The sequence below is a fragment of the Antedon bifida genome, chromosome 2 (genome assembly GCF_963402885.1).
Source record: "Antedon bifida chromosome 2, ecAntBifi1.1, whole genome shotgun sequence".
NCBI lineage: Eukaryota > Metazoa > Echinodermata > Crinoidea > Comatulida > Antedonidae > Antedon > Antedon bifida.
Window position 1 is genome coordinate 26,918,180 of NC_136227.1, and position 21,442 is coordinate 26,939,621.

A 21,442-nucleotide genomic window follows, 5' to 3' on the forward strand; every position below is an offset into this window, starting at 1 on the left:
CAGTAGCAATTTATACGTTGTTTGACATGGGAAACAAAACGGAAGAAAGGTTTCGTTTCATTTTGAGCTTTCTATTAATTTCATCCAGACAGCACAAAAAACTAAACTGAAAACATTATTTTATTTTTGGTTTTAAGCACCTGTATTTTAGCTAACTCTAGATTCTCAGTTTCTTTGCAGTCTGTTTACTGTAGGTGATTTCTATTATAGTTCTAACACAGGAAGTTCAAAAGTCTGTGAATGTGTTTGCTGCCCCCTTTGAAAGACTTTTTATGAACAACTACATCTGGATAGGACCGTTTATGATTTTCAATATGAAGTTTAGTAATAAACAAGCCATTGACTTGTGTTCCAAAATGCCTTTTTAAAAATGAAGCCGACCCGAGTCGCTGGTTACCACAACTAAGCTAAAATGTGTACAATGTTACTTCATAGTGTATAACAATTTACTGTTTGTTTTAAACTATGGCATAGGTATAAGCTTATAGGCCTACTAACATACCAAATTCCATACAGTACTACATTTCTGATATGATGTTATGCAATAACAGAGTAACTAGTTCTATCGGCGTGACAGAAGAATTATTTCAAAGAAAAGTATAAAATATATTATTCGGTTTGAATAAACAGCTGGAATGCGACGATATAAGGTAGATACATCGTTACTAGGCAAAAATATGATGTGTATGATGTAGGCCTCTTAAAGCTTGTCATCGTAACATGATACGAATCAGTACATTATTTAATAGTTAATCATCACACAGAACATAGCAAGCACTCTCTCTCAAAATATATATTTAATGACTTGTAATATAGTATTAGTAATAATCTCCTTATTCGCCATAAGTCGCCCGAGGCAATCGCGTATCAAAAGCGTTATGATAACACAGGGATATGCATGTAAAATAAGCAAAGGGTGTGTATACAGATGCCTCTTGTCAGTTTATCTGGCGGCAAAGTATATTAAATTATTGTTGAATAAAGAAATGATAGAAATTGACGTTTGTCAATGCTGAAGGAATGCTAATATTTATTCGCCATCCATTGCTGTCGCTGTTAGCCTCAGTTGTTGTTAGAATGTTTGTCAGACCATCAAGAAAACAAAAGAAATTCCCCTGCAGAATGCAAATTATTTTCTGTGATTAAGCTTGGACGTAGACGCATAGCAAGTGCAGTTTACCAATGACAAGCGGCAGTTTGAATAATCCATAGCTTGTGATTTTTCAATTCATTTACGTTGTGGCTACCTTGCGTTTCGTCTTTAGTGGGAACCAAACATTATAATATTAGTAATATTAGTATTTGTATTTTTACTGATTCATGTTAATTCATATTCAATATTTAGGTCTATCCTGATTTACTAATATGATAAAAAAGCTTTCAAGATTGAATTGTATAATTAAGAAAAAAAAGTGAATTTATAGAGGCCTCTACTGGTATTTTTAAAGTTTAAGTTTAAAAATAATAATGTTGGAAATTTGACTAATATTTTCATAAATAGTATGTGTTGGGGTTATTAATGACTGTTACAGCTTAAATTTGTTTTCCCATTCATATACAATAGGGTAATGTGCATTTTTTTACTTGAAAGCCACCATACATTTTAGAGAGAGAGAATATCGGGTAGGCTTTGTATAGATCAGATGCTTTAGTGATACGTGAATCAGTGATATACGTGAATATGTCAAACGTCATTTAAATTCATATCTCGTTAATATATTGTCAGGTGATGAGATCCATTGCCTGTGATTGGCTGTTCCGTTCATCTTATCGAACTACATGGTACATCCCAATTTTGCCTCTTCACCTTCTTCATTTAAAACTTATTCATTAATGCAAACGAAAGGGAACTAGCTGGAAGATAGATAATTCAGGAAAGCATTGCCCTGGCATCAGGCTTATTTTTTATTGGACAAGAGTTCGAGCTGGCCTTGAGTTGATTTTCCCAACGTCTGTGTACGGGTTCGATTGATTCTATTTTTAGCGTTGAACTTGTGTGCCGTACTTTAACTATGAGGTGCATTGGTTCATTACTTTGGTTGAGTTTTCTTGTTGTGTTCATATTTGTTATCTTCATCACAGAAGATGTTACAGCTTACAATGGTTATCCTGTCTATGGAAGGTAAGTTAACATGGGTTACTTGATAGTTAAATTGACTTAGATAGGCCTATGCTTTATTTATTTGGGTTGCAGGAAAGTGGGTCAGCATAAACAACATCTTAAGTGACTGTAGAAAAGTGTTTTGCTTGTTCGTTCGTTTGTCTGTTTTATACGGTGTTTTGTTTGTTGTTTGTTTGTTTTGCTTTTAACAGTAAGTACGACCTTTAATATTGTACTCGTTCAACTTTAATTTAAGAATGTATTGGGCTCATTTATTTAGTAATGGTGGACTCATCACACTTGTTTATATCAATGATGTGAAGCTATTTATTTAGCCTACATGTATTTTTACTAGCTTTTGCGTTTGATTAACTCCTTGAGGAAAAATACACAAGCGTGTCCTAAATAAACACTGGCGTGAGGTAAGGTAGTAGTAGGTCTAAAAGTATTACGATATTGTTGAAGATGGTACTCAAGGCTCTATAAATAATGAATAAAACACCTCACATTTTATACCGAAGTAACGACAGATCGTTTTCATATTATTATCAACCGTTATATTGTTACAGTGAAAGATATGAATGGTAGACTGCGGAAGTCGGGTCATTAAGGTGACTGGGGATACCGTACCATTCTTCCTCCAATAACAGACAGTTAACGCTGATGTGCAATTCGAAACATATTATTAATGTATTTGATGTATCATAGATATAGTTTGCTGCTAAGATGTTCCAGAGCAGACTAACCGTAAATGGATTTTCTTATGTTTTGTACGATCCGGACACAGTAATCCGATTTTTATCCGAATTTCTAAACGTTCATGAGATAGTACTTACATTTAAATGACAGAATTTTAGCCAAGAGGGACATGATAATTAGTACCGTATCAATTAAGAAAATAGGAAGTAAGTTCATGATCGATGATAATCAATTATTTTCTACGAAATATTTCATTCATTAGTATGACTGTTTTCAATAACTTATCCCAATCACTATCTGAATTTTGTTTTAAATTCACAATTCAAATATGATAATTTAACTAAATAATTCTTTGTTTAAGGAATGATCAGGTCCTCCAGAATATATTGTGTTTATTGAACAGTGATTCAAAATATAAACAAACAAATACACCTACAATTGTTCAACGTGACCCACTCAGACAGACAGACGTATAATTGAGTGCAAAATTATGACAAAATCATTGCATGCGATGATAGAGTTCACTCCAGAGGGATAGTTGCAATAAACATACAGTAATGTGGTGACGTCATTCATGTTTGCATCCAGGTCTCGAAAATCGTTATTATTATTATTTCCGGTACTGCACATAACATGAAAATAATTTTATTAGTATACTTTTAAATGTAGGCCTACTAATGCTATCATTTAAATTTTTTGTTTATGAAGTATGAATTTAATTTATTCCAAAAATATTTATAAATGTCATGTTTTATGCATTCATTAACGTAAGACATACGTTGAAAATAATGACGACGCTCTGTGTTAACTTCCCGGGGGTATTCAGAAACCTCTCTTGTCAGTTAACCTAACCTTGGATCAATAACATTGCCCTTTTACGGGGCTTTAATCGCTTTATTAGATTAATAATTTAACACTAATATACACGTCATAGTTGGAGTACATTCTTACAACCAATATAGTTAGTCATAAGTTCGTATCATCAAAAATGTTATTTCATAGGCCTACTTAAAAGTTTTGGTAAAATGCAAACGTAACGATTTTAGTATAGTGATGAATATTAATAAAATGCAATTACATCTCTGTAAGGTTTGAAAGATGATGTAGGCCTACTAATTAATGCATGATAACTAACTGCGTGATTGTACAATATGTCTGTGGTTAGAATCACGTATCTTATGGATTATTAACCAAAAGTGTAGCTGTATAATTATGTTGAGACTTTGATGGACATGTCTACTCCGGTAGCTAGGCCTATATTTATTAAGAAGTAGTCCGATAGTTAGAACATGATAGGAATGTACATATTTATCTTTTAAAGTTTATAACCTTACCTGCAATTGATGGGGAGGCAATTATTTTGCACCAGGGGGTTAAATACTGCCAATAGGAGCTGCACGCTGAACTTTATTTAACACTGCTGGTTAACGTTACGAACGAAAGCGCCTGTGTATCAGACTCACGCTGGTTGTCAAAACCCATCAATTACTTACGTAGCGTGCGCTCAGTTTTCCCAACACTTAATAGAATACACAAATCACTTATAAAACAATAAAGTTATATATTATATCTCAAGGTAGTAATATTACCGTACCTTGTAGTATTTATGCAAATAAAATCAAGTGATGCGACCTCAATCATATGATTGACGTACTACCAAACAAAATGATCAGTAATTATTAATGTGTAGGTTGTTTAGATGAAATTAAGTCATAGGCCTAGGTGAAGTTAAAATCTGCATCCAAATTATATCGAAGTATTACAGGGAAAAAACACATGCACCACATATACCTTCTTCTCAATGTGTTATGGTTATGAATGTGTTAGAGTAGGGTTGAGAGTCAGCTCGTAGCAAGGAGAGTTCGAGGCTCGAAAAAGTCGGCTACCCCTTTCAAACTAGACACCAACAGGCTGCGGATTATGGTAAGGGGCTAACTAGGCCTAATAGTTTTATTACAGCTTTAAAAAGGCTATGCAAATCTTAGCTTAGGCTATTTTTTCATTCATCTGGCTGTCCATCAACAAGGCGAAAGATTGTGTTTAATATCAACGGCTTATAGTTGATCTTTTGGATTAGTGCTTCGATGAAATAAGGTTGACTTCTCGTTTGACTTATAAAAATCTATCTTGGGTGGTAAACAAGTTTAGGACTGAGTGACCCTACGATGCATACAACACACCTCCACCCAGAACAATTGCCATCCCTGCTGAACCATTAGACGACTATCTGACTATCTTTTGGCTTGGGTCTAATTTTCTGGAATAATGTCTGGTTTTATGAAGCACATAATAGATTTATGTGCATCGGCAACATAGTTAAGTGCTCTTCTGGGAACCAGAATACTTGATTCTAAGAAAGAGTATCATTACTTGCAGGATTCTATAATACAATTAACATTGGGGTGGCAATTTGCACCAAATACGACAATTAAACATTTCAACATTGATTAGGTTATATAGGTTTTATTTACCGATACAAAAATGGCTAAATAAATAATCGGTTATCGTAGATTTTATGAAATAATTGGAGCAATGCGGTCAATGCTTAACATGAATTATTTTAATTTATTAACTGTAGGCCTACGTGCTGTTAATGTTTACCCTAGATTTACATACATTTGAAACCCATTTTATATCAATAAAAGAAACACGTTAGTGTCATTCCATTTAAAAAATGATGTTGTCATTACGTCAAACACATCACAATCATATATAGGTCGTTCAATTGATATGTGGCCACAGTTCAGTATTCTTAGTAAAAAACTACGGTTTAAATTCGGAATACGTCTGTTTCATTTTTATTTGCTCTCCCTCTCTCCGCTTGCATTGCAAACAATATGTTTAAATGCTGATTTTAAATTACAGTATTTCTTAAAATACATAACATTTAAGACTGGTATTGCTATTGTGCACGCGCTTTATGAATTGGAGGTCGCAATTGCAGAGAGACTTTAGGCCTACATTATGACACTTTATATTTGAAAAAAAGAGGCTGGACGTGTGTCCGTCATCCGCTTGCATTATGCACGACGTGATATGGAATTTCAGTAGGCTTACTACCACCACCCTAGACAACAACATTACCTCTGATATGCTGTTTATCTGACGCATGTTTTTTACGCATCCAGCGTAAACGGAATAGGTCATCTCCTTTCGTTTAGTGAAACGTTTACGTACCCTATCGATAGTGACTGCTCTATAATAATGAAGCGAGAACGACGGATAGTAAACGCGTGGCCGTGAGTTAATCTTCTTAATTAAATTAGAGTTTATTCAATTAAAGAGCTGTCGAAATTCGTAACATCAAGTGGATTATAACCGACTTTTTAAGCATAGTCCATACTACATCATCCCTACTAGCATTACATTGTGACATTCCAAACACAAGATCAGTGAAACTTAATGTAATTTAAATTAGTTAATGATTAAACATGAGCTATTAATTATCTATGTTGTCTGTTCAATGTCATTGCTGTGCGCCTGACACAAAACTGAACGTTCTGATTTAACGTTGAACGACACTGTGTTTGATGAAGTTTGAGAAAATTAAAAATAATATGTTATTTATTTTAAAAGTGATGTGTCATTAGTTTTAATAATAATATACTTTCGTTTTCTTGTCATTGTTAATGATATACTATCATCATTAATTTTGTGACAGGCACTGTAAGTCGGCATACGTGTGTAAAATTATATACTGTAGGCCCATAATTGTTTTTAAAGAGAGGTGTTTCAATAAAAATGGTGTAGCAGCAGCAGGTCATGTTCTTTCTCACCAATATGGACATACAAATGGCATATTCAATACAAGACCTACGAAATCATTGAATTTTTTTTTAAGGCAAGGTAAATGCAATGTCACATTTTGTTTGTGGGTTGGTAATGTCAAGTGTATTGTGACAGTTATGGGGACATGACCGTTCGATAATGGGTTGGTTATACATGGGGGCCAACATTTTTCGTGGGATAAAACCGGCTACCATAAACCACGATACAAAATTACATAATATCCTTAGGCCTACCGGTACCCTAATACAACATGCCGCTGGTATGTCACACCTTTAACTTGTAGTCTCTGATTTAATGACAGCCTGAATCCCATAAGAACAGGGAAGTTAATAAGAAACAACCCGCGATAACCCGTGTACCATCCCGTGGGACGTCTAGGTATTGAGTCGTATCATCCTATAATATAAATGATAAAATAGCACTGTGTACAATGCCATCTCTAACCATCTAAAACACAGAATATAAGCGAAGTCGATCGAAATAATTTAGGTGTAAATGCTACATTAATCAAATTAGTTTGGCGGTTTATATCCATAATTTATAGATTTCTGTATCATACCTACATCATGTATACGATTCCTCTGTACGATGAAGTCGATAGATAATGTAGTGTTATTTATGATCGGTTGGCATCGATGTGAATAGGGGTCACCGTTAGATAACTTTTCGATGAACTGCATCGTGGTGGAACTTAATCAGACATACAAACCATCACATGTACACTTAAAGCACATGATGAAATAATGTAATAATCAGCAATGTATCTGTACATGGAGGAAACAAATATTCTTTCTATTTTTCCCTCCATGATCTGTCAATATAGAGTTGGATGATTCGCGCAAACGCAACGTAAATACGTCTCACACTATGCAAGAAAGCAGTTTTCTTCAGACACGGAGATATACATCAATTTATGCTTCAGAACCCATATTAGGCTTAGCCGGTTCTGGGTAGGTAATTATTAGGCAATATTGCCTATAATTAGTTAGATATTATCTATTAAAAATATGGGCCTAACTCAAACCCCTCATTCTGATTCAAAAATTCTATCGATCAGCACCATACAACCATCCATTATCGGTAATTAGATATAGTTAAGTAGGCCTAACATGAATGATTGGCGTTTAAAACTAGAACGAATTAAAACAATAAGGATGTCATTGGGTTGAATATAAATAAATTACACAGACTATTAAGGTTAATTAGCCGTAATAATAACATTCAAATTACCGCCAATTCTTTCCTTTTTCCACACGAATGAACGCTCAGTCTCTCCCGGAAATATTTCATTTTTTTAAAGCGATAAATTACAGTAGATTATACAACAGACACGGTTCAACGAACCATTTGGAATTTTTCTAGCCTATTTATCATATTGTACACGAAAACAAGATAAAGATTAAGACGGAGATTGATGGTTTATTTAACATTTTAAGTATCATCTTTGCTATAAATGAATACCCAGTCAGCACGTGCGGACAATGTCATTCTGCTATTATTACCAACAAGTATAAACATACTCTATTTTAATCTAATATTACATCCAATTGAGGTTATTAAACTAAAAAAAATGAATGGTTATTAGGCCTATAACTGTAAGGTATGTACGTCTTGACGAATCGAACAGTTTGTGAAGATGGTGTATAAATGCAATGCAAACTCTGATACACTACTTTACCCTGATGATAAACCTCAAATTGGACAATAAAGCAAACATGATAATGTCTGTATTATGCACATGTATCCGCACCTGGAGAATTTACTATACTTTACGGACACACCAAGAGAGGCATGATGTTTCAATTCATGTATAATGATTCCAAGTTTGGATTGCTTATTTATTTCAGTTTAGGGAGATATTTTGTAAAACTTTGATAAATGATATACGGTACCGGTAGGTGACATGTTATACGGTATTATTGTTCGATTGTTTGAAATACAGTGTCATTAATTGTTGAAGAAAGATATGAAAGAAATGGCGTGGCACTCGTTTATAACTTATTTATTCAATCATAATGGTTACATTTTGTCGAGTTGGTATGATATTCAGTTTGTCGATGTATGTTATTCAGTTCACCAATGTATATTCATGTGACACGGTACTTCTTTGATTTGTGTATTATTCAGTTCGTAGAGGTTTATTCGATCACAGAATATGGCACTTTCGTATATTGCTCAGTTCGTCAAGGTTAAATCTTTCTTGGTCCAATAATATTTATCCAGTTAAAGCAAGCAACTAAACCTTCTGAGAAGATATAATACCAAAAGTATACTGGTACTTAGCGCAAGTGCTACCATGTGTTGTCCCAAAAGAATTGCATTTTATTGCAAATCTGCAAATCCATCTTTATCTACGGATCTTTGAGCGACTTCCCATAATGACGTCATGGTGACCCATCACCCAGTCGTTTATTGTCTATTGGGCCGTGGTATTAATCATTGAAAGACATTTTTTGATTCTTTGGAGAAGGTGAACATTCAACTTCGTCAAAGAAGAGAAATGAACGTTTCCCACCTTCATTCAGCAGAACATCGTGGGTAATTAACGATATTTCGGTTTTTTTTCGGCGCGTAACTAGACCGTCACACAGCTATCGAGTCTAACAGTCATTCTGTTTATTGCCAAATGTTTCTGATCATGCGCAGAATGGATTTTTGATTCAATAGTCTACGTAGTTTATTTTCTCATCTTCAATCTCTTATTTAATAGGCCTGCATCTTTTCTTGTTTTTTTTAATAAAAATGATTAGGCCTATGGACGACGTCTTAGAATTCAAAGATGCTCTCTAGATGGAATACCATCATGAGATGAGAGCGTGTCGTCTTATAATATTAGTCAGTACAGATTATTGTACTGTTAATGTGTATTTTTACTTTCTGTGGACGAGATATTCCGAAATATAAGATTGAATGAATGAATATGTACATGTCATGTGAAACAACACGAATTCTAGTGGCTTCCAAGAAGCATTAGTCAGCCTTATATTAACCAGTGCCATAGACCTACAGGATATGCTTCTCCCCTGGAAGTAAAACAAATCAAATGTTCAAATCTATCAGAGTGTCATTATTACTCGTCACAAATAATATAAGGGACTTCCCAAGAGAACACACGCTTTACCAGGGTATCGCGTTTTAACCAATCACCAAGTTAGAAATAGCATGACATCATAGTTACATACACTATATCTAATAATGTTTTATTACGCTTATTATATCTTATTTTCTATAAAGATCCTTTTTGTCCACACCACATGACTCATGGCACCAAATTGGAATACGATTCAATTTTGGTATATGTAATTATATAAAAAAACTTCAATATAAATTCATTGAAAATGTTATTTTCTGTCTATATTGTGTATCGTTGGCCTAAATTCGATGTGATATGTTTAAAAATTGTGAATAGATCTGACAGACAAATAATCAATCAAACAAGGACATAATAGGAGGGGAATATTGAGATTCAAACAATATACAGTATATTAAAAACAGAGCACGTGCCTGGTGCCAGCTGATGTTAGAATTTTTTTTATAGAAGAATGTGTTATTGAATAGAGTTTCAAAATGTAGGCTATTCAACTGCAAAGATGTTGTATATACTATTCTATATTTGATTTGATTTATTTCGATACCATACAAGTACATATACATCGAACAAAACATTTTGTATGGTACCATGGAAAGTTTCTAACTTTTAGATTTAAAAAAATCAGGAACAAATCTTTTCAAAATTGAAATGTTTGCTTCACATTCACTTCAGTTGCATAGATGCTATGGGCTATTCTTTTTTAATGAAGACATTTCGAAAGTTTTAAACTTTTAGAATGAACGACATTTTCGAGGATAGGAAGTTAGCGGCACTTAAAAAGAATAATTTTCAAATACGGTATGTGTTTTAAATTCAGATGAAATACATTTATAATGAGCTTAGCCCATGGATTCTCCTATATTTATTAATCAAGGCCCGAATATATTATAAATCTATTGAGTTCTTAACATAATCCATGATAAAACCATTTACCTGGGCTTTCTATTACCACATTCCTTCAGTTCCTGGCTTCGTGTTGAACTTCATTTTGTGTACATTTACAGGATTTAAATCGTAATCTAAAAGATTTAAACGGTTGATTAATCGAGCATGGATTTAGAAAAGGTAACGTATTTGATAGGTTTATGCGTATATATAAATAAGTTATTTTTCATGCACAGGTGTTATTTTGTTAGATGATAACAGTTTTACCATTTTATAAGATCTGTGATTATTCTGATCCAGAAGAAAAGTGAGTCTGCTGTTCCTGAAACAAAAGTGTGATTAAATAGTAAAAAAGTAGGCCTATATTTCTGATTTGAGTACAGACTTTAGTCTGAAGAACTAACAACTAAGTCGAAAAATACATTTTTGTACAACATAAAAGTAATTTGGGAATCAAACACAAAATATTTATAAATCAATGATTTCCAATTGGTTCGGCGACTTACCGTATCCCTTTTGTCTGATGATGTGTGTGTCTATCTTTTGTGTTGTTATATGCATTGTTTATAAACGTCTTTAGGGTAGTGTTTGTGTGTACAAAATAATATTAACATGTAGCATCTGTAATCTTTTCATTTTTTTGCATAAAATAATGGTGATGGATGCGCAACTTCGTCGGTGCAACTTTCTTGTAGATACTTCTAATCTTATCCCGCTTTGTTGAAAATGTTGTTTGTTTTCTTGATACGTTTGCATTGATCTTCAAACATTCCTATAAATGAAAGACTCCAATTCTAAACTAATGATTATCTAATTCAACATCAGATGAAGATTTAACATAATGCTAAAATCAGTTTAGATTTGCTGCCAGCAAAACCTGATTGTCTGTCGGATAAAGGCTATTGCTATAAACTGCGACAAGTTCATGAACATCACGTACGCTGTGTTCTACTTACCCCTGCAGCAATTTTTATTTTAAACAAACTTTCTCACGAATGATCAGTTAAAAGGTTAAAATATGTTATTATTCACAAATAGGGGGTGAATTTCGGAGCAGCTCTTCTGTCTCTCATCATTTTCAACATAAATATTTACACTTCGACATTGTTTAAGTGGTATCCTTTTTTGGAAAACAAAATGACAACGTGATTATCTAACGGGCTTGTTTTTCTATTCGAATAATTACAGAGTAGGGTCATCAAATTGATACTGATGAGGATGACTACCGTAATTCATTTTGAGGATTTACTAACGGGACAAGCAAACATATAAAACAAAAGAAAGCTTCATGCATCAAATTAAATTAATAAATCGAATATTTAAAGCCATTAATATTGATTGGTAATAGTTAAATTAGACCAAAGCTCTGTCTACACTCTCAAAAAGTATGATGTGCCCAAATATAGTAGTAATATGACATCAACCTTTAGTGTCTTGAAGAATCCAATCTAAGGCAGACCTATTTGTGAATGTAGGCCTACTGCTGCACAGTAGCGTACAGTATATACTTTTCTAAAATATTGTTTACTAACATAACATGGGGTATAAAAGTTAAGCCCTCTGATCTGCTACTACAGGCAAATGTTGTCAACGTGTTGGTATTAAGCTGTCGTCTGAGGACAATCTTGACCAGTTTAAGCTGCCGTCAGGTAAACCACACACGATTTTACACACTGTGTTCAAATAAACTTTGCGATTTATACCTTGCACTGCATGAAAAATTAAACCACGTTCGATTATTGAAACTGGTTTGTATTTATACTGTAGGCAATGGAATGAGTGTTTGCATTTTATGTGGTACTTCTGTGTTTTATAGATATACCGTAAATGCTTTGGTAATAATCAGTCAATTTGTTAACGTGTTGATTACCCAATATCAAAAAATATAATCATAGTGTAGTGGTCATTGTATATCCCAGTAATTCAATAGTATATACAATGGGTGGTGGTAAAATATTTTAAGGCCTATTAAATTGCTGAGCGAACATCAACGTCAGATCTTATAAGTAGTTTATACCGATAATAAAACTAGGTATTAAATGATTAAAATAAAATTAAGATATTTGGCTGGAGGATTGATTGATTGAATAATTGATTGATTGATCGATTAATATGGAAAGGGTAGAAGATATTTTTATTGACTATAATGTAATGCAGAGGGCGTGCTATTTGATATGTCAGCACAAATTGTAGATAAAGATAACTCGAGATTTGAATAGGCATCTGTGTCGTCACCAATATATCGATTTTCTGAAGGAAAAATATTTATAACAAACGTACTTTAAAAATTATGACATTACATTATTTTTTTCTGTTTATTGCAGAGGGAGCAACTTTTGTGAATTTAAAGTTACGAAAATGGTTAGTTGTAAAGTGAGAAATGGAACGACGCGGTCTAGGGAAAGATATCCGTTATGGTGCAGTTACCAACAAGTTAGAAACAACTTAAATCACATACCAAACCCAAGTTGCTTTCCAGAACAATATAGGTAAGTACGTCATCTTTATATGACATTTCCCATGTATCTACAGTATGTGTTTTTGAGATAAATGTGAACGTTAAAGTGTTTTCAAGCATTATATAAAAAAGATAGCTATAGATTGAGTATTTTTCAAGTAATTCCTATTACAGTATTATATTTTTAGCCTCTTCCTATATTTTTCTTTGGTTGGAAATAATCTTAATAATTTCTTGTGCGTGTATTAAAAAAAAGTATATATACAATTTTTTTTTACATGGAATTTACCCGTTAGATTCAATACTCAATTTATAAACAAGATTGCTAATTTGTACTTGTGAAAATACATTCTTCATGTAATTTAAGAAGATATGAAATCTCACCGTCTTCACCCCTTTATCCGACCATTTACGATAATGCGATAACAAGGTCTGCATCTGTCTTTTTACTGTCAATAAATATAATAATTGAAAGAAAACTATTTCTAATATATTTAAAATGTAACCCATACAATAACATGTTTTTATAAAACATTGTGTTTACTTTTGGCGAAGGTTAGATGCCTACCCAAGTAGTCTGCCAAAACTAACAAAAAATAAGATTTCTTGGTAATTTAAAATTAATAGGCTGTCTGATATATTGATAGTCTATCCCAAAATTCAAAAGAACTTACAGCAGGCCTCATGTTAATGAGCGGCTATAACAATATAATACATAATTCATTTTCTATAAATAGCTATACATTATTACATCGGTATGTATAACTATCATTGCTGACAACTGAATAAATACAATCGTTACCAATACCAATATTTTTTGTCATAATGTTCTATTAATAATTGTATGTAAACTAGTTATTTTACATGGTGATTTGTTGAAAGTAGGGCACATAATTATATATGTATTTATAATTAAATGAAAACAAACTTAAACGCAACTGTACGTGACGGGAGATATTTTAAAGTTATTAGTTTATCATATTAAAACATCACCTTTATTCAGATCAGTAATGAGGAGCAATGGTAAATAAACAGAAGGACTATCACCTTCCTCTTCAAATAAAGTGGGCCCATGTTTCGCGATTCTATTTCATTGTATTATAAGAGTTTTATGAATCTTGAGTTGACATCTCAGTAATTAATGTTGACGCATCGATAATGCTTAGGGCGGAGGTATGTCAGCCCTTCCCATTTGCCCTCCTAACCATTCTTGTCCCCAGCGGTCGTTATTCTTTTTTACTAACCGCGAAGTATCGAGAACTAAATGAACTCACTGTTGGGCAGTAAGAACAACTATCACAGTTAGGAACGTGAATGGTGTCGGAAGTCACCTAAGTCCCCCACTCCACATGCGAGCTATTAAGAAAACCAACAAGTTTAACCGTTAGGCTAGCGGCCATACAACCACCGGAATGCGTGCTCAAGCCCCCCTGCCATAGGAAATTGTCAGGTGTTAGCATTGTGAGTACTCGTCAAATATTATTAACGTTGACGAGAGGTTCAAAACTTGTTGAAACTGTCACTCAAATTCTTTAAAATGTGAGAAAAATTGGATGTATTGTTGACTCTTCTTTTTAATCATGTCGATTTTAAAGTAGTTTGTGTAAGAAGGGATCACTTTTCCATGTGTAAGTCTATGCAACAACTATACATTTATATATTTATTAAAATTTCGTTTCATATTTTTTTTATCTTTCGTGGGAATCGCCCACCTTTATTGTAATTTCTTATTACGTTTCATATTTTAATTAATTAGGTTCTATTGAATAAAAAGGAAGAATACACCTATCTAAATACGAATATAAGATGCTTTAAGATTTATTCAATAACTAAAATAATTGCAAATCGGTCAATATAACGAGGAATTTTTTTTAAATACAGTTTTATTTCTCATTTTATTTTTGCCTGTCACAGAATACGAATGTGTTTCCTCCATTTTATATAAAATCTTGAAAGACCATTAATGCTTTGTTTCAGTAGAAAGGGTGATTCTCAGATTTTCCCACCCAATACAATTATCTGTAATTGTACAAAGAATTATAGTGAGATCCCCAGTGCAATAATTATTGTTTTTCTACAAAGTCGATCGTATCTTAAAGATATCCTAAGGAAAAATTAGATTTTATCTCAAATACGACTAATCTTCGTCTAAATCGGTTTACATCCTGTTTGACCTATTGCTTAATATCTTTCAAAAAAGACAAATTTTATGAATAATGACCACGTTTTTGATCATTTGTTTTCTAGGATAGTCTTCCGTCCTCGATACATAACGGCATACAAGCCAGTCGACACAGTTGAAAGACAGTGCTGTCCTGGGTTTTCAGGTCAAAAATGTGACAAAAGTTAGTAGGCCTGAAGTTTGTTTTTCTTTGTTTTTACAGAAATAGTGGGGGCGCTATATGTTGTTCAATGCCAAAATTGTTAAAGATGGCACAAACCAGAAAATAATGTAATAAAACTAATAGGACACATTTTGTAGAACATGTAAAGAAGAATAAAAAGAAACACAGTTTTTAAATGATCCTATCCGAAAAAAATTTAACACGAAAGGAGGTAAATGTATAAAACAACAACAAAATAATGTTATAGCAATTTATAATTCCAATATGTCTTCTGTCTTTCAGTTTGTTTTAATTGTTCTGAAATAGAAGCGTTAAAGATAAAAGTTAAGCAACTAGAACACCGAAAAGATATCACTCACCCGAAGGTTGATGGTAGCAACAAATATGTAAGGACCTCATAATGATCCCTTTTAACCAATATCAAAACTATTGCTATCGAACCAATAACGTGTACTCTCATATCACAATTGCAGATCTCATATACATCGGACTTACAAGCATCGCAAGGTGGTGCTCTTATAGTTGGTCCAAAAGGCCCTCCTGGAACTAAAGGTAAAGTAGGACCACCGGGCACCGAGGGACTGAAAGGTTCTAAAGGAGATAAAGGAGATGAGGGAGAGCGTGGTGCTCCGGGAAAACCCGGGCCAATCGGAAAAGTTGGACAACCTGGACCCGCAGGAATGCCAGGTCCAAAAGGTACGTGAAACAAATTAAGAGTTGTGAGAGTTGAGACTAATGCTTGGTTCCCACAGAGACGCAACACAAATATACAAATATAACAAAGATAAGAAAGTAAAACAATAATAAATAAAATATTAGCACATTCTTAATAATGGTAGACTAATTTATATTTTGTTCTACATTGTAGGACCGACTGGTTCACAGGGTCTGATAGGACCACAAGGGCCTCCTGGCCCACCTGGTATTCCGGCAAAATTACCTGATGACTATGTAACCGTAAGTTTTGTTTTTGTTAGTTACCAACAAATTAAAATACCTGAATAATGCAGATAATGATAGATTAATAAGTATACAGTATAGTATAACTTTCCAGTTATTTGTTCATATCATATTACACCAAGTTGTGCCCAACATTTTAGTCTGTTGAGTGCTTACAATATCCTTAAGGTTCAACAACATGTTCTCTATATCCGTAACATTTACTGGTTCTCCATTGTTTTCCTTCAGCTTATTTTCATGCATTGTAATATTTTTATTTTGTTTTTATTCCAGATAGACCAACTAAAACAAATATTAGAAAGTGTACATAAAATGAATAAAGAATTAGAAGCTTGTAAACGAATAATTAACCAGCAATTTGGTGTGTATATCTTTGTTTGTTGTTTGTTTTTCTTTTTTGCTGTTATCGTCTTCTTACTGGAATTGGCTTGAAATTTAGAATCATTTCTTCATTTTACGCCTGGCATCTTCTTTTATTATGTTATATTTTCATATTTAAAATGTAATTGTGGAAAATAAGTAAACACAAATAAAGAAAGATTCATGATTTTTTCCTCAGGTGGTGGTATTCCTGGGATTCCAAGTGGCCATTTATATCAGACACCCGAACCAGGCAATGAATATCCAGAACATCCAGGCTCGAATATTGATACTAGTGATGTTAACATTGATTACAGCCAGATTGAAAGTATTGATTCCAATGAAAGCCCATCGTATTCAGGAAACGGGGCTGGTTATGAACCTTTTCAGTACAAATGAATAAGAGGATCCTATCGTGACCATAAGATACAGCTGATGATACATTTTTTGCAGTGGCTTATCCAGCAATCATTCATAAAATGCGATGTGACGATCAGACCACCATTGGGGTTAAGATGTACATTTTTATATTATAAACCAAATAGCTTTTTTTTTCATGTATTCTTAAAATTTCAATAATTTGTCAAGAAATAAGTTTCATATTTCATAAGAAAAGGTAATAATGTCAACACTACATCTTTAATACACCATGTTTCTCCATTCACCATAACTTTTAAGCTTGGTTCCCACTATAAAGCGTGGTTCTCACTGGAGATGCAACGCAAGGACGTAGACTCAACAACGCAAGTGAATTTTCCAATCACAAGCAACATTTCGAATAAACTATCGCTTGATTGGTCAATTTGCTTGCGTTGCGGATTACGTCCTTGCGTTGCGTCCTAGTGTGAACCAAGCATTATACGCAATGTAAGCCCACCGGTAAGTAATCTGTCAAATCACTACGATCATCTGAACTGTCGCTTGTTATTGGTCAACTCACTTGCGCGGCGCATACGTCGTTACGTTGCGTCCAGGTGGAAACCAACCATCAATAACCATACCAAAGAACATGATACTCGTATTGCATTCTGTCCAAAATGTAAATTAACAATTGCTATCAAATAATGTATATCGTTATAATATTTACTACATTATTTCGAGTAATTTCAAACAAGGCCATCTCTGCTGTTCATACAGAGTAATAGGTAATTATCCAATAAATGTCATTTAGCCTACAGTTGGCGAACTTGTGGGGTGCAGTGTATATTTAAAATGAAAATGTTAACACCGCTGCTGCTTTTGATACTCTTTGGTATATTAAATGTTAAACCTAAAAGTAGAACGTATAATATTAGATGATATCCATTGATATTGATAATAATGTATATTATTTTAAACCAAAGTAAACATAAATAACTAAAAATGTGTATTTTTATCAAACGGTATTTTATAGTCTAAACTGTAAACATCATAAGGTATAGTTTTAGTGTGATTCTGTATTTTTAACAATGTATAGCAGATGTCAACAAACTTGATCCAAAGAATTTATTTTCTTTAGAATTCATAATAAATTGTACATAACATAGCTGAGCCTATTTCTGTTTCATTGTTTTAAACTTGTTATTGTTTTTAAATTTTGTATGCCATGTGTGCCAGGATATTATGCTAAGGCCTCCGGTGGATATTATACTCTTATACAGCCAAATTTGCCTTACAACGTTTTTACGGAAAGATAAAAGGCCATGGAGTTGACAGACTGATAACTATACATGGATAGGAAACATAAACAATGAACAAAGCAAATACACCGACCAAAAATATATAAATACTTTCGATTCAGTTTGAATTATTGCTTTTTAGCTTTATTTTCTTGTAACTTGATGCACCAATATTGAAATCAACTTTAAATAGCGATCTAGGAAAAAAGTAACGTGAAATCATAAGAAAACGTGCACTTTAAGAACTCTTTTTTTATTCGAAATACAAGACACAAATATACATATTAAGAACTAAGAATTAAGAATAAGTCCTTAAATATATATTAGCTATACAATAATACATTTTTTTAAATAAAGATAAAATATAATAATACATTTTAATATTTATTTCATAATACTACTACAGGTAATTTACAAAATCCTTTTTTTTTTCATTTGAATACATTTTACAGTTTTTAAAAACGATTTTAGAGTAGTTTACTAATTGCATTTTTTAAATTTAATATAACGGGATATATGCAGTAGGTTTTTGCAAATATATATATATATAAATATATTCTATTAACATATTAAATATATCTAATTTTAATATTTTCGACGTAAATAATACAAGTGTATACAGTATTAAATTTATAAGTACATATTTTGTATTAGTCGCAAAGTGAATAGAATTCCTAACGCCGATTATGGTGTATTATGCACACAAATGTATAACTACAGAATATCTATAATCGCCATTGAATTGGTAATTGTCGAGTGCCCTTTGATAAATAGGCTGAATCTGCCACTATGGCGTTAAAAATAAAAATTCCGAGAAGTAGATTGTCTTCGTTGATCCCTGGCGGAGAAATTATGAATAGTTGTGATTCTTGATCCTCTATTTCTTTCCATTTCCTAGAAAATATCAGTTAAAACGACTCAATTAAATTAAAAATTGCTTCAACAGTGTTCATCGTTTTTGTGTAACTGAGAATCTAGCCATTCATTAGGCCTACAAAATGTCATGTAGCCCAATCCTGACTGAATCAAAATTTGAGAAGAATCTATCAAAATGTCCACTTACCTCTAGATCTAGGTCCCTTGCCTCCATTCCAGTAGCTACGTACGGCCTACTAAACTCTGAACCAGATAGCGAACTTTCTCTCATTTTATTCTATAAATAAAACATATTACAACATTTGTAATACAGTAATTACAACTGGTTCTAACATGATGAGTTGAAAGTAATGAAGATTATCTGAGTGTTTATTACCATGCTTTGTATTTTGTGCTTGTTTTTACACAATTTCTTTCTCTTATTTTGGCAAAGCTAAGACCAAAAGAACATGCTTTTTTAAATTTATGAAAACTTTACACATTTGTGACGTCTCAAAAATATATCTGCTACTATGTGTTGCTCTCTGCATTTGGCCAAATATTACGCCAAATATTACGCCAAATATTACGCCCAATTACCGAGCGATTAATTGTTTGATAATGCTATTTGAAACAGCTAACAATTAATAACGTCAAATGCACTGCTAAACAGGTTACTAAAATGTATTATTATTTTTTAAAGAAGTAAAGTAAAGTGAGTGCAGACTCTGTTTGGGCTTTAGCCTATTCCCGCTCTGGGTATTTTTCATTGGTGATCGAATAAATATTGTTATTATTATTATTAATATAAATAATGGAGGATCATAATTTGTATTAAAAAAGTGAAAATAATAATGATGATGTATTACACTGATAAAATAAATTATTTTATGATGGTATATATTTATAATCAGATATCTTACATTAAGGTGTGGAGCGTTCCGAAGTACTTGCGCAAGATGTGATAATCTGGAGTCATCACCATGAGATGAAACTGAATCAGTTTCATGGAGGAATGGATCTCTTGAATATCCCAATAAACCCTCGTAGTAATCAGCGTTACGAGCAACCATGCCCCTGTTATGTTGACCGGTGAACTGCTTGACGACTTGTTGATGTCGTTCGCGACGTTGGTTAGCCACGAATAGCATACAGCAAAATATTAGAATTACGAAGAGAATCAATCCAGCTATTGCACCAACGATAATCAAAATAAGAACTAAGCTGCTATCATCTGCAAAATAAAATTATTTATTTATTTATAAACATAATAGTATTATAGTTTGACAATATTCTTACAAATGACTCGTGAGGCAAAATAGTTAGAAATAATATAACAATTATAGGCGAAACGAGAATAACAGATATCTATAGGCCTAAGTATCGATATTTCGATCTTATTCGTAATAATTTAAAAAAGAACGAACGGTTTGAAAGTCCACTATAATCGTGTCATATTAGTTTTACCAGAACAAACACCAATTAAGTGTTTTTGAAAATGAAATAATAAAAAATAAATAAAAAAATAAATTAGGTAATACAGTAAACAAATTTATCTAAAATTCTTACAATAAACTAAAATATGATGGAAATCCTTCATAATAATAATAATAATGTTAAAAATGGTTACTTGTATTAAAAGCAAAATAGATAGGTCTAAATCTGATTTTGATAAAATTGCAATAGAGAATATTTATAGGCCCTATACAATACTTACCACTGCTGGTTTGGCATTGGTCGCCGCTGTAATCACTGACACAACTGAAAATACAAGTTGGGAAACAACATTTTATATTTTAATTGTCTATCATCATCGTTCTCTAAGTGAAATACTAGTTATTTAAATAATACGTACACAATAACCAAATAGTATTGGCTCATTCATTTTAGAGTTTCTTACAATAATGGCAATTAGTGTTCTTTCTTTGACAAAGTTATATTGTACTTTTCTTACCTACACGTGGGTACTGGATTTTCCACCGTAATCGAACATGTACCACCATTTTGGCAATAATCTTCAGGACAACTTACAATTTCACAAAGGGAACCAGAGAAGTACAAAGGACAGCTGACGAAAAGATAAAGAAGATTGTGGTCATAAATTTTGAAACTTTTCAAACTGAATACCAACAACTCCATATTATTTGTATATGTACATGACCTACCTGTATTGTTTTCTTTTAACAATACTAGTCATTCTTACTGTGCAAGGAATAATCGGATATAACAATTTAATAGAAC

General features: G+C 32.8%; 2 protein-coding genes across 2 annotated transcripts in view; one reads left to right on the forward strand and one right to left on the reverse strand.

Annotated features, from left to right (window-relative positions):
* The first annotated feature begins 1,820 nt into the window (after positions 1–1,820).
* On the forward strand, positions 1,821–17,088 carry LOC144858837 (uncharacterized). The gene is made up of 8 exons (XM_078714970.1): positions 1,821–2,122; positions 12,890–13,054; positions 15,271–15,368; positions 15,651–15,754; positions 15,842–16,064; positions 16,237–16,325; positions 16,602–16,689; positions 16,888–17,088. The coding sequence occupies exons 1-8, from the start codon at positions 2,013–2,015 to the stop codon at positions 17,085–17,087; spliced, it is 1,077 nt and encodes a 358-aa protein (XP_078571096.1). The 5' UTR covers positions 1,821–2,012; the 3' UTR covers position 17,088.
* A 1,753-nt stretch (positions 17,089–18,841) lies between these two features.
* LOC144835563 (uncharacterized) overlaps positions 18,842–21,442 on the reverse strand; it is a 36,092-nt gene continuing 33,491 nt past the window's right edge. Inside the window, exons 48-52 of the mRNA XM_078690644.1 lie at positions 21,156–21,269; positions 20,919–20,962; positions 20,125–20,435; positions 19,410–19,499; positions 18,842–19,240 (exon numbers count right to left, since the gene is read on the reverse strand). Coding sequence (XP_078546770.1) covers positions 19,142–19,240; positions 19,410–19,499; positions 20,125–20,435; positions 20,919–20,962; positions 21,156–21,269 — 658 coding nt within the window. The 3' untranslated portion in view covers positions 18,842–19,141. The remainder of the gene's footprint in view (positions 19,241–19,409; positions 19,500–20,124; positions 20,436–20,918; positions 20,963–21,155; positions 21,270–21,442) is intronic.